Source organism: Pan paniscus, chromosome 13, assembly GCF_029289425.2.
Source record: "Pan paniscus chromosome 13, NHGRI_mPanPan1-v2.0_pri, whole genome shotgun sequence".
Lineage (NCBI taxonomy): Eukaryota > Metazoa > Chordata > Mammalia > Primates > Hominidae > Pan > Pan paniscus.
In genome coordinates, this window is record NC_073262.2 from 107605 (window position 1) to 122664 (window position 15060).

A 15060-nucleotide genomic window follows, 5' to 3' on the forward strand; every position below is an offset into this window, starting at 1 on the left:
GGAATTATAGTAGATAAATATGAAGCATGGAGATCCTTTAAAAATGTTTTTAATAATAAATGAGAAAATGAAAAGGAAAGGGTTGGGAAGGAAGGAGGGAATACAAATGCCAGGGAAATGTTCAGTTTTGCTTTTAAAGATGTTAACACTCATTTATACATCTGCAAGTCATTCCCCTTAAAGACAAGTTCTATGAGTGTGGGTCTGGTTGCATGAATAAGGATAAAATTACCTTTTTAGACGATGTTTCCCACATATCATTCAGAGACCCCTGAAGTTAGGTATCCCTCTTGTAGATGTCCTTGAGATGCTGCTGGACCTGGGAAAGAGGAAACTGGGATACGGGTCTATGCCAAAAGGTGCTTCTAGTTATAGGACAGAGAGGAAAGGGGCAGAGGGAGAAAAACCCGAAGTCTGAGAATCTGGATTGCAGAAGACTACCGAGGTCGTGGGAGAAGGGAGAGAAAACAAGGATGAAAAGCGAAAGGGGAAGAGGCATGAAATGTTGTCAAATGTCAAAAGGCATTTGGAGAGAAGTTGGGAATTGCATTAAGAAAACCACTGCAAATCTCATTTCAGACCATTTAGAGATATGCCCCCTGGGAACTGCGAGCTCAGGCTGTTTAGCATCAAACAAATGGATCCACTCCATCCCTACCCTAATTAAATAAATCATTCAGTAATTCCACTGGGTTAAAGAACCAAAATATTAAAAACCTTCAGGGCCTACTCTTGCCAAATATGTCAGGGATCGTGTGTGTGTGTGTGTGTGTTCTGAGACACCACTACTCTTAAATAGGCAGAGCTAAGACTTAGGGGACTGGCAGATTATTGCAAAAAGGGCACGGGGAAGAGGGACTATGTTGTGAGCCTGGGAAAGAAGTTTGTGTGGGGACTGTGGGCAGTGAACGCATTGGGAACAATATGGAAAACTGGGAGCTGCCTTGGAATCTACAGGGCCGGGTAAGAGAATGTCCGAAAGAAAAATGAGCAGGTGCGGGATGTGTGCAGAGTCGGAGAAGAGTCCAGGCCACCCGGAGTGGCTCCAGGAACGACGGACAGCCCTCAAGGCTTTTGGGGGCGGTGGGTACTAATAGAACCCAGTGTCCGGGGTGCGCCGGGGAGGCTGCAAGCACGGCGGGAGTGGGGCACTGGAGGGTGAGGACGCGGGAGTGAGGAAGCAAAGCCTGGGCCGGGCAGGGGCCTCCCAGCTGGGCCCGGAGGCAGCAGGGGGACAAGGGCTAGGAGAGGGCATGGCGGCAGCGCGGCGGGAAGCGAGGGGCATCCGGACACTCACCCTGTTGGCCGTGGCCATCTGCCCCACGATCTCGATGGCCGTCCTGCTAAAGTACCTGGCGTCGCTGCCCACCACCGTGGTGCAGCCCCGACGGTCGCGCAGGTCGATGGACGATAGCACGCTCTGGATGAATTTGGGCAGGTAGTTGCGCTGGCCCTCGAAGAGGCCGGTAGGTCGCCGCAGACCCCCGCCGCCAGCCGGCCGCCGGTCCTCGTAGGGCGCGGTGGGCACTGTCAACACCGGGATGGGGCTCCCCTCCGTGGCGCCTCCTGGCCGGTCCTGCTGAGGCTTCCGGGGCCGGAGGCAATCTGCAGCCTGCCGGGGGCCTCCGCCCACCTGGCCACGCGCCAGGACTCCGCCTCGCACCCAGGCCCCCTCTCCGGCAGGTCGGCACCCTGCGCCCTGCACCCGCCCGCCTGGGGACTGCCCGCCCCTCCTCTCCGCGCGGCTGCTCGCTGACTCCCTCGGCGGAGATTGCTTCTGCCTTCCTGTAAAGTTTTCTCCCGCCCAACTTCTCCGCTGCCAGACCGCCCGAGGTGTCCTCAGTTTCTCCCCAAGTTGGACTCACTTTCGGGGTGTCCCAAAAGCCTGATTCCAGGGCCTGCTAGCCCGACCCCGGTGACGCCTGCACCCGCGCCTGGCCCCAGCCTTCACGCGCGATCGCTGCCCTCCGGGGCACACCCTCCGCCAGAAAACAGCCGGCGGGCGGCGAGACTTTGGGCAGAGTCCGGGTTCCTCTCTGGCGCCAGGCCCGTCTCCCTGTCTCCCTGGGAGTGCGCAGCCTACACGCACCAGTTTCTCTTTAGAACAAGCACGGGGAGGGATTTGGGAGGGGGCTGAAACCTTTTGCCATCAGCGAACAGCCTCAGCCAAAAATAACCCTGGAAAGGCGAGCTAAGAATGGTTATCTCCTTCCAGCGCTGAAATCGGAGGCTGGGCGCTGCATGTGGGGTTTGTGTGTGTGTGTGTGTGTGTGTGTGTGTGTACCCTCCCACCCCGACCATTTGTTGAAGGGAATCACCACTGTCAGACTTCAATCCAACAGGACCCACTCGAGCCATCCACACTTTCCCCAGCCTCCTCCAAAACAGCACACTTTCCAGTATGGATAATTCTTTTTTTTTTTTTTTTTCACTTGTTTGTTTGTTGTGGTGGTTGCAACAGCAGCAACACAGACGACACATATTTCCCTATTCTTCTCGCCCTTCTCACCCTCCCTACCCAGCTCCTGCCTTAGAAACAGGCTTGGCCTACACTGTTTCTGTCCACACTGCCTGAACTCTTCCCTGAATTAATCGTTTTCAATAGGAGGGGGCTAAATCCCTTATTAGTGCCCTACCAGGAGTGAATGAATAAAGCCAAGTTAAAGGGGAACTGGGTACCACATACTGTGCTAGGTTCCTTTGCATGTATCCTTTCATTCTGCTGGAGCTAAAGATGTTCTGCCTCCTCTCCATAAAATGCACCCAAACTCCAAAACCAGGAAATTCTCCATAGAAAATAGGAGTGAAGAGAGACAAGACTAACAGGATAAACCCCAAACAGGAAGAAAGTTTTGTCTCCCATTTCGCTCAAGGAATTTTTGGACCCACCAAGGCTACTGTCCTGAAAGATCCTGCTGCTTCTCCTTCCCCAAATATTGTCCACTTCCTGAGAGTAAGGCTGACTTGCCGCAGGCTTATAAAGTGTTTGGTCACAGTAAGACAACTGTGAGTAATAACACACATTGTATACTGTTTTGCAATTGATAAAAGGCTTTGCATCTGTTTTTTCTTTGGAGGCTGAAGAAAAGAATAATGGTATTCACGCAGTTCCCATTTTACAGATGAAAACAAGAGGACTTTTTCTGTGAAGTCAGGAAAGGGGTTACAATGGTACTTTCTGCCTGTCCGAATTATGTATTGCCCCTCCCCTTTCTATTAATAACATTGAAGTGTGATGGGACAACCACTGAAGCCGTCAGATGAAACCTGCTGGGACTTTTTAGCCATTCTCTTCAACATAAAGAATGGGTGTTTTTGGAGGGGGTGAGAGGAATGGGGAAATGTTGTCAAAGAGTACAATGTTTTAGTTGAGACAGGAAGAATACATTTTGTTGAGATCTACAGCACAGCATGGTGACTGTAGTTAACAATGAAGTATTGTGTATTTCAAAATTGCTAAGACAATAAATTTCAAATGTTCTCACCACAAAAAAGATAGGTTTTGAGGTGATGAATCTATTAATTCTCTGGATTTAATTATTCCACAATGTATACATATATCATAACATCACATTTTACCTCCGTAAATACATACAATTTTAATTTGTCAATTAACAATTTTTTAAAAGAATAGTGTGGCCAGTTGGGGAGGTAGTTTTTTTTTTTTTCCTCTAGTCTCTACTCAGTCTCCAAGATCCCATTCCCCATAAAGTTCCTGTCACCCAGGTGGAGTGCAGTGGCACAATCATGGCTCACTGCACCCTCTCCCTCTTGGGCTCAAGCGATCCTCCCGCCTACAGGTACATGCCACCACGCCCAGCTAATTTTTGTAGCTTTTGTAGACATGGGGTTTCACCATGTTGCCTAGGCTGGTCTCGAACTCCTCAGCTCAATCAATCTGCCCACTTTAGCCTCCCACAGTGCTGGGATTACAGGTGGGAGCCACCAAGCCCAACCCATAAAGTTCCTAACTTTTTATCTCCCTGGGAGTGCACAGCCTACACACACCAGTTTCTCTTTAGAACATACTTAAGAGTCTTGGCTTAGCATCCAACAGACAGAACTTTAACACTTCTACGGATCTGTGCACCTGTCTATGGTGTGGGGTTTTTAAGATCTCTTTCTAATGACACTTTATTTTGCAAAGCAGGACAGTTTCATTCCCAGAAGAGCAGGTATGGTAAATCCTTTGTTCCAGTAATGAAGACAATGATCCAAACCCTAAGCCTCAGAGAAGCCCAGAAACCCTCCAGGCCTCCATCTCTCTGCTCCTAGCACCTGCCTCTCTCTTGACATCAACATCATTCTCCCCTCTCACAGCCCAGCTCCTTCCACAGACCCAGGGATTAGGCACCAGCACCTCAGACTAGATTTTAGAGAATTACCATTCAAGAGGCAATCCTCTTCCCTTGGTTCCAATTTCCAGGTTCTCAAAGACTGGAACAGGGCTAGTTTGAGGCAATGTGCCCCATCGCATAGCCAGAAAGAACCTTACAGTGAAAAGGAAAACAATTCTTCCAAAGTAAGGGGGTGCTGATCCCCAGAGGGAGGACAGATGGGCAACCAAACAGTAACCGGGCCACCACATGCTTCACACTCACTGATCAAGGATTTCTAAAACCACTTTTCTTTTCTCTGAATTTATATAGGATTTTGTATCACTCATAAAGGAATGTCTTATAGGCTGATAACACCTTTCTATTCATGCTTACACTTAACGTTTAGGCTAGGATAATTTCCTAACCTCAGTGTCCTCACTATAAGATGGGAATTATTATAATCCCTACCTCATAAATTGTTGGGAGGATTAAAATACTTAGTAAAGTGCCTGACTAATAGAAAGGCATTCAATAAATGTTAGCTATTCATGGTGTCATCATCTTTATATTTACCATTATTACTAATCTCCTGTATTGCAAGAATTACAGTTTATATTTTTGTAGACCATCACTGTAGCTAAAGGGTCTTTGGGCCATAGGTGATATTCCATAAAGGTTGGTTAAATTGATCTGTGGTTTTTGACTATGGAAACTCAGAACTCCCTCAAAATGTACAAAACAGATTTACCTGCTAAATAAATCTCTTCAAAGCTGACCCCAGGTTTGATTGAATTAATTCCAATGAATTTGTCACAATGATGGAGAAAGGAAACTTAGAGGGCCCCACAGTGGTTTGCTGGTAAAATGAGAAGTTTGGATTAGATCAATGTTTCCCAAAATATTTTCCTCAGAATGTTAGTGCCCCTCAAATCCTGCACAAAGCAAGAGTTTCATGACCAAGTAGCTTTTAAAACTCCTGTACACTCTACTCCCATTCTTCACAATGCACACTTTCATATTAAAAGTTCTGAGAGGTCCTCAACAGAAGACATCACTTAACTTTTTTTTTTTTTTTTTAAGACAGATTCTCACTCTGTCACCCAGGCTGGAGTACAGTGGCCACCACTCCTGGCCTAAAAATTTTTTAACCTGGTGCTTCCCAATCTAAACTCACAGGGACCAGTTTTCTTAATGAAAGAGAATCAGACTAGCTTGTAACCATAGCTGGTGACACTCCCCTGCCCCATTCCTTGTATGTCCTCAGTGGACTAGGTCAGGAATAAATAAATTTTCCTGATTCTCAAGGGCTGGTCACTCCTTTGCACTGAGCTCAAAGCTTCTCTGTAGCATGGGTCACAATGAATGGTAGCCCTGATAGTCTAGAGTAGCCTTTCAGCCTTCTCTGAGCCTCTAAAGACTGAGGATCCTTGGCATGAAATGGAGCAACTGATATACCCTTGCTTCCCCTGGGGACTCTCTTGCTCTCAAAAAGGCATCAGCCATCATCTCCATCTAGAGAATATACTAGCTGACTCAGCTTGACCAGCCTGTCCCAAAATGAGAATCTGGGTAAAATAAGCATTGAAACACTTCATTCCTTGTAGATTCACAAAACATATTAGCATATTAAAGACTATGAAGTTCTGCAGGAAAAAAAAAACCTACTTAACTTTAATCCAACATTGCCAAGTTTTATTTGACCATGGAAGATTTTTCCAAAACACTTACAAACAGATCAAGGACATTAATCTTTCATGAAACACTAGATCCCCAGGGTCCTCTCCAGCTACATCATTCTGTGATTTTCTTTTTTATTTATGATGCATTAAAAGATTAATCTCTATCAGACTTCCATTTAGAAATTCACCAGAATGTGCAAAGGCAGCAGGTAAAATTGCTGAAGGGTATTATAAAAATACCCTCCAGTGATTTTTGAAACTTAAACTGAAATATTTATATAACTATATATTTCAGTTTGTATATTATATATATATATGTATATACACACATATATATGTGTGTATATATATGTATATACACACATATATATGTATATACACACATATATATGTGTGTATATATATTGGTGTATGTATATCTATATCTATGTATATATGGCATTATATCCATTTTACAGATGCAGAAACTGAGCTTTAGAGGGGGTGAGCAATTGGTCCAAAGCCACACAGCACACAGGTAGTCATTGATAAAGGTAAAAACAAGAGTTGAAGCCTGAGGTGTAAGGACACAGAGACAAGTACACAAATGTTTACAAGTTACACATATGACACGTGCCTTTAACATGAATTTCTTGAACATTCATTTAGAGGCCTTACAATGAAGACATCAGAGTGGCAGCAAGTTCTGTTGGAATCAGGGGAGCGTGTTCTTCTATAATCCCCTGGCTAACAGGAAAGCACACTGATTTGGCCCATGGTAGTTATACACTCCCATTGAGTCAGGGGCCACTTCTATGCACACAGGAGGTGCTAAAAATATGCTGTTGACTCATTGCCTCTAAGAGCAGAAGAAATGCCAAAAGTATAGGACAAGAGGCAGAAAAGCACACGGAAAAATGTCGTAGGGCAGTCCTCTGAGGAAGTGTTAGATCCCTTTGAAATCTGTCCAAACACTTTCTTGTGCTGGGGAAAGTCAATTACATATTTCAAGCAACCCCACATGTCATACGAGTATCTTGTACGTGTTTGTGTACTCGTGTCTGTGAACTTACATCTCAGACTTCAACTTCTCGCTCCCCACCCTTATCAATGACTGCCTGCATGGCCTTGGGCAAGTTGCTTTCCCTCTTCAAAGCTCAGTTTCTGCATCTATAAAATGGACATAATGCTACCTACCTCATGGGGTTAGTGATCACATTTAAGGAGCTAATATGTGGAAATTGCTTACACAGTACCTATCACATAATAAGGGTTTAATAAGTGTTTGATGTAATTGTTTTGATTATTACTACTATTACTAAAATAATAATTACTACAATAATAATGATTCTTATTCTCTATATTAGTATTATCTTTGAAAATGGGCATGGATTATGTCTATGTAACACTTTTGGCACAATATCTAGCATTATATCACACACAAATTAGAGAATTCATGTTATTAAGGATGAAAAAATATTTTTACTGACCCTTAAATTCTTCGTAAGTAACTGCAAAAGAAGCCATTATCCCAACACATGAAATAATAAAGAAAATTCAGTTCCTCTGGAGTTTGTTTTTGGAGGTAGCCACAGGATACCTAAATTTTTTTTCTTTTCAGAGAGACCGAGGGGCTCACTAGGTTGACCAGGCTGGTCTTGAACTCCTGGTCTCAAGCCATCCTCCCACCTCAGCCTCCCAAAGTGCTGGGATTACATGCATGAGCCACCACATCCAGCCTACCTAAAATATTGAATGCTGTTAATAAATCTCCTGAGGCCAGCATAAGAAGGTGATGGGCAAAACTAATGCCGGTATGTTTTTCTGGCTTTTTCATGTATTGGGCCAAACTTTGAAAAGCACTTACTATTAATGGCTAACTTGCAAAATTTGTGATTTATTAAAAGCAGATTTTAATTGTTTTACCTAAAAATAATAGGCCTCTGATCTGCCAAAGATGAAGATTTAATTTCTAGGTGTTCCCCACAATACCTAGAAACATCAGTGGAATCGATTATTAAACACTTTAGAACTATTCTCATCAAAGTTCTTTAATATATAATACAGCAAAAGAAAAGTTTCTTTTCTAAAGGCTTCTCTATACTTTTTTTAATAGTTGAATTTCATTTCTGAAGGTTCCTAAAAAGAATAGAATTTAGATCTTTATTAAAGAGGAAATATATTTTCCATGTTCAATTTAAATGACATTCCATCAGTCATTTGCAATCTTAGCCTACAGGGAATTTGTTTTTTTTTGGTAGTTTTTATGTTGGCTTTAGGAGGGGATTCCCAATAATCTCTATATAAATATTTCTAATCTCTATATAAATATTTTAACATTTCAATGTAAATTAGTTTTTTAAAACTATTTTATCCATAAAAATAATGAATTTGCATGGCTGAGGGTGAAATAATATGTTACCAGGACCCCTCAGTTTTGGGGGTAGTGAGTAGATCCCACCTTCATGTTCCTCCAGCCCAGCCCAAGCCTGGCTCAGGTCCTCCTCCCCCATTTGCCAGGAACCACCATCCCCAGGGATTCTATGTGCCCTGCCTGACCAGTGTTCTCCATCAGAGTTTACCAATCTTTTGTTCATTCCCTCAGAGCACAGCTAAGCAAGAGTACACTAATTTGAAAATTAACTCAAGCAAATAGAGGAACAATATCCCCAACACATTGCATTTTAACATAGGGTTTCCTGGACACACTGTTTCAACCCAAGAGTTGGGCTAATAGTAGGAGTTCCATCTGCTAAAATACGGCTGTCAGCTTCAGAGGGAAATTCATGAACGTCTTCATAGTTTGTTTTTACGTTTCACTTGGCACTGTTTCTAAAATTTCCTCTGAAGCCAAAAAATAAGTTATTTCCCAGCACACTGGGCACTTTTCATTTATCATTGGATTGATTTTTGTAACTTGCAGTAGGAGCTGAAATCGACCAGGGGGTTCTTATCCAACAGACAGCAGCAAAACTCTTTGTGTATCTGCGTTCCTTTCAACAAGCGTGACTTCCTCAATGGCATCATTCGTGAGCGTAACACAGAGCTCAGCAATAACGTTTCTTCACTAACCCTACCAGGTATCCAACATAGGATGTTACTTCCTTTCACTGTTTTCCGACTCCTGGCGGATATTAATCATTGGGATTTGGGAACAAGGAAATAGAATTTCTGAGAATGCTTGGGAATTCCCAAATTCATATGATTTTCATAACACTTCACTTACAAGTTTTTGAAAAATAATAAGTGACTATAATAACAAGCAAATAGTCGTTTTTTTCTGTAACAGGATTATATGAAAAGTTTTAGTAGTCTTCTGTCTCAAAAAGATATGATAACAAATGATGATTTATTATTATTATGAGCCAACATATTGTAACAAGATTATAAAATCCAATAGCATTAATAGAGAAAACATTAAAAAGAAATGAATGTTATCACAAAATAAATGCTAAAGAAAAGTCCTTTAAAGATTGAAAGGTGACACCACAAATACTTAATGCTTTAATCATAGTTTACATGACATTGTTAAACAAGGCATCAATCATCCCCTCCAATACCATTTAAATAACATAACATTCTGATCTCCTGGCAAGATGAATAGCACTAGAAAGAAGCAACTGTCAAAATTTCCGATTTAAGGGTATATTTTGTTTCTAAAACTTGGCATTTCTTAGAAAACCTCTCATAGGATTTGTAAAACATATACTATGCCTAGGAACACATTAATATTTATTTGCAGAAATGGTTCACTGTTAGCAGTGGACAAGGCCATGAACACACACTTGTAACACAGCAACAGATACAAGAAAGTCTGACTGAGGCTCCTTTACTGCTCCTGTCCTGTTCACCTTAACTTTCATCTCCACATGTCAGTGCTTCCTCATCTTGCTTGACTTGAAGTCAGTGCATTTCTTCAAGCCAGTAAATTCTCTATACTGACTATTAAGCTGTAATTTTCACAGGAAAATTAGAATGTTCCTTCCCATTTTCCTAATTTCTCAACTGATTTTTCTCAGAATTCAGAATCCATAAATATTGAAATGCCAGGAGAGAATTTCCAAATGGAAATGCTGTTCCCTTCGTCCATTTTCAGAAGAAACCGTAGGATAGTGTTATCCTTCTCTTCTCCAATTTTTTTTTCCTGCAAACTTATGGTTATCACCTCTTTAAGTGAGTAGCTCACAATTTTGCCTCCCCTGCAAATGGTCCCAAAACAGTGAAGTGGGTCCTCTTTAGCTGTGTCTTTAGTACATAATCCTGCATTTCTGACCATATGCAGGGAGTGTGACCCAGGGAAGGATCCCTGACTCAATGGGATTTCTCTTGCTGTCTCTAGAATTTGAACACCGGAACCCAGACGTACAGAGGCTGGGAGCCATCGTGGTGTGCTATATTGATGACGGCAGCAGTGGGTGGTGTGGGGGCAGTTAATTGACAGCTACCTGTTGCTGACATCCCAGGAACTGCCTGAACCTCCTCTTTCCCAGTCATAAGATATCTAAGATTCTGCAGTATTCTTCATTAAATCCTAGCATGGTTTAAGCTAGCCAGAATTAGATTCTGTTGCTTTCAATCAACAGAACCTTAGCTAATACATTGTTATTTCCTGGTCTTTGTTCCTTTAATTTTCCAGGAAAAGAAGGGAAAATGGCTTACTGGTTTTAAAAAGAGACAAGGGACAACATACCATTTATGCAAAATTTAGAAGCACTCAAAGGAAACTCTGGAAAGTTCCTGAGACATATATATGTAGGATCAGCATAAAACTTGAACAGTGTATCTAGATCATGGTTGCCATGGTTGCCTTGACACAATGAACATCTGTATCAAGATCATATTTTCTTGGTGGGACAGAGAGAAGCACAAGGCGGGACTCACATTTACAGTAATCCTTGTTTTCCAGGAACCATACAACCCAGTTTGTCCAGAGCTGTTCATCTTAAGTTTGTTATCCCACCATAATTATAAATAGAACCTCCTTTTTCTCTCAAGAATATCCCACTTTGGATGATAATTTCTGTGACTACCCATTAAGAATATTTAATAACTATAGAAAACTGCTTCTCTATATTTTTTGTATGTTTGAAACATTTTATAACAGAAATATCTTTAAAGTTATCACCTACACAGAATATAGCTGCCAAATGCTCCTACTCTGCTATTCTAACCATGAATCCCTCTGGGGCCCCTTCCTCCTACGGCGCTTGTAAGGATGAAATGAAATAAGCTCTATGAAGTGCCCAACAGTGACCAACACTGAAAAAAATACAGCCACCATAGGAGGCCTTCCCTTATGTTCACCAAACTCCTGATAAGTTATTCGGTGATGTTTTAATCTTAATATTTTATGTAGATTATACATTCATCTGATTCAAAATGCAAAAGGTACAAAAGCGTATACAGTTAAAAGTTTCCCAACCCACTACCATTTATCTCCCTGGAGGCAACTGTTTCCAGATTTTTGAATATCCTTAAAGAATATCATATGTATGGAAAAGAAAGATTATATATTTATATGCATCTGTGTATGCATTTTCCTATGAGAGGCTCACAAAGTCTCCTTGAAGAGATATCATTATTACAAATACCCCTCAATTTACAATGGGGTTATATTCCAATAAACTTATGAAAATATTGTAAGCTGAAAATGCATTTAATACACTTAACCTACTAAACATCATAGCTTAGCTCGGCCTACCTTAAACACTCACATTAACCTACAGTTAGGCAAAATCATCTAACAGAAAGCCCATTTTATAATAAAGTGGGCTTTGAATATCTCATGTAATATAATGAATACTGTACTGAAAGTGGAAAACAGAATGGTTGTATGAGTACTCAAAGTACAGCTTCTGCTGAATGTGTATTGCTTTCAAACTATCTTAAAGTTGAAAAATCATAAGTCAAAATATTCTGAGTCAGGGATTGTTTGTACTTCTACTTTACATGATGAAATTGAGCCTTGAAAAGACTAAGTGACTCGCCCAAGGTCACACTGGCAGTTAAATAGTGAAACTTGGATCCAAATTGTTCAGTCACTACATGTATTGTCTTGAAATTTGAAAAAGAGGAAGAGGAATTAAACTACTAAATTGAAGGACTATTTTAGGCATAGAAGCAGCAGATGCCTTCATGTCCAAGTGATTGTGAAAAGCCCACTTGCCCCAAAATATGTCTCCTGGTCATATGAAATTCCACCATTTCAGATTTTTACCTGGGGATTTAGAGTAATCTGCTGTTTTCCTAGAGCTCCCCTAAAATAGAAATAGAAAATTTTGGAAGGCTAAATATATGCTAACATTGGAAAACTCATTTTCTCCCCTTCGTAAGGCAAGGTACTGAAGGAGGGGGCCCTACGGGCTGTGCAGGGACATCCTGGAGGCATGGGGAGAAGAAACTGAAAGGCAAGTTTGTATGGAACAAAGAATACCGATCTCAGGATTCTCCCTTGAACCTGCCCTAACTTTGTTCAAATAGACTTAGCCACTGACCTGCTGTCAAAAGACCACAGCCAATCTGACTTGTTTTCAATATAATGATGAATATTGATTTGGTCCCTTCATCCAACATTCTCAGCTGGATCTTTTTTGACCAAGGATATACATTACTAGGTGAGTACAGGCAGTTAATTCTTCCACACGGGACTTCGCAGTTTCTGAGTTAACCAGAATCACCCACCTTAACATCTGCCAGTTTATACCCCAAGTCCTGACCAGTGCCCCCTACCTGCTATGCCTCATGTTTTCAATAGAGCATAAAATCAGAAATGAAAGATGAAACATCATAGCCAATATCACAGAAATACAAAGGATCCTAAGAAACTGCTAGGTATAATTACACACTAACTAATTGGATCATCTAGAAGAAATGGATACATTCCCAGACACATAAAACCTACCAAGATTGACTCATGAAGAAATTTAAAAATCTGAACAGACTAATAGCAAGCAAGGAGGTTGAATCCGTAAGAAAATGTCTCCTATCAATGAAAAACCCAAAACCAGATGGCTTCCCAGATTAATTCTACCAAATATTTTAAGAAGAACTAATACCAGTCCTTCTCAAACTCTTCCAAAAAGCTGAAGTGGAGGGAATACTTCCAAACTCATCTTACAGGGCCAGCATTACCCTGATTCCAAAGCCAGACAAGAACACTACAAGAAAGGAAAATGACAGGCCAATATCCTTGATCTACATAGATGCAAAAATCCTCAACAAAATCCTAGCAAACCAAATTCAATAGCACATTGAAAGAATCATTCACCATGATCATGTCATGGTTCAACATAAGCAAATCAATACATATAATATACCATATTAGAAAAATAAAGGATAGAAACTATATGGCCATCACAATAGATATAGAAAAAGCTTTTGACAAAATTCGAAACCCTTTCGTGGTGAAAAAAAAAAACACCCAACAGATCACGTATTGAGGGACTGTATCCCAACAAAATAAAGGCCATATATGACAAACCCATAGCTAACACCATGATCAATGGTGAAAAGGTGAAACTTTTCCTCTACCATCAGGAACAAGACAAGGATGCCCACAGACACCACTTCTCAGGGTAATTAGGCAAAAGAAAGAAATAAAAGGCCTCTTAATAGGAAAGGAAGAAGTGAAACTGTCTCTACTGACGGCATGATCTTGTTATATATAGAAAACCCTACAAACTTCACTAAAAAAAGGTTAGAACTCAACACAAAGAAGGGAACAATAGACACTGGGGGACTCCAAAGGTGGGAGGGAAGGATGGTGGGAGCAAGGGTTGAAAAACTACCTATCGATTACTATGCTCACTGCTTGGGTGGTGGGATCATTAGAAGCCCAAACCTCAGCACCATGCAATATACCTGTTTAAGAAACCTGTACATCTACGCTCCTGACTCTAAAATGAAACATGCAATATTTAAAAAACAAAAACAAATAAATAAAATTTGAAAACTGTTAGAACTGAACTGATAGGTGATATCAGTAAAGTTGTAGGATACAAAATCAACATATAGAGCCTTGAACACAGCAAGATCCAGCTGTCTGACACGAAAGTCTCAGGGGCAAGAAAACCTCTATATGAACTCAGAAACAATGAGCTAAGTTGTGTTTATGTCTGAAAGGATGTTAAGAACTTCATTCATGTTACATCAGAGCCAACAGAAAGAACCAACAGGAAACCTGTACCCAACAAACAGAAATGACAAGATGAAGGGAAAGCAGAGGTAAGGGCTTACCTTAGAAAGGGCAAGTGATTAGCTCAATATACAATACAATGTTTGCTCCTGAGCCAAAAATTTGTACAATAATTTGGATATTACTTGCACAACCAGAAAAATCAGCCACTCATTAGGAAAATGTGTTTCTGTATAAGTCTTAGGACTCAGCTATCTATAATAACATGAAAAGACAATATTTTCATCAAAAATGAGCATTTTTGTTTGTCTTGGCTTGTTATTCTAACGTCAACAGCCTCTAAATAAACTGTTGAAGTACATGATATAACCACCTCTTTCTCCATCTTTCCCATTGCTCCCATAGGGTTTCAGTTGTGCAGTTTCACCATTAGCAAAGCTTTTTGCTGAAATCTGGCTTTTCAAAGGGAGAGTATCCAGAAACAGAAGATGCTGATCTGGGAGGCTCTTCCTAATAGAACTGCTGCTTCAGTTTAACTTGAAAAAGCCCACACCCAGTTCCTAATGACAAACATCTGAACACCGGGTTCAGATGTTTGAACACCTGAGCAAGACCATGCTATGCCTCCTGCTCGCTCTGTTCTATAAGCAACCCACAGATTGCTCCCTGTGAAGAGGAGCCTGCCAGGGGAGCAGCATTCCACCAGACCCTGATTTAGCAAGATATTTCCGTATCATTCCCCCAACCAGCTGAAGTCCTCCACTGCTCTTGTGTAAAAATCTACCTCATCTCGCTGAATTTCCTGATTTAAAAGTCTAATTCATTTCACCAAAAGTGTGACAGAAGGAAACCAAGTACGCCATCTCTCTCTTACCAAACCAAAGCTATTGCATGTGCATTCTGGGGGGAAAACATGGTCCAAATATGTTATGGAGGGGGTGCCAGCCCA

General features: G+C 41.3%; 1 protein-coding gene across 1 annotated transcript in view; it reads right to left on the minus strand.

Moving 5' to 3' along the window:
* The window catches only part of LOC134728682 (phosphoglucomutase-like protein 5), a gene marked incomplete at its 5' end in the record, with an annotated part of 32659 nt that extends 20151 nt beyond the window's left edge, over positions 1 to 12508 (minus strand). Inside the window, 3 exons of the mRNA XM_063595092.1 lie at positions 1298 to 1605; positions 2890 to 3078; positions 12472 to 12508. Of these exons, the coding sequence (XP_063451162.1) occupies positions 1298 to 1605; positions 2890 to 3078; positions 12472 to 12508 (534 nt within the window). The remainder of the gene's footprint in view (positions 1 to 1297; positions 1606 to 2889; positions 3079 to 12471) is intronic.
* Positions 12509 to 15060: the final 2552 nt, after the last annotated feature.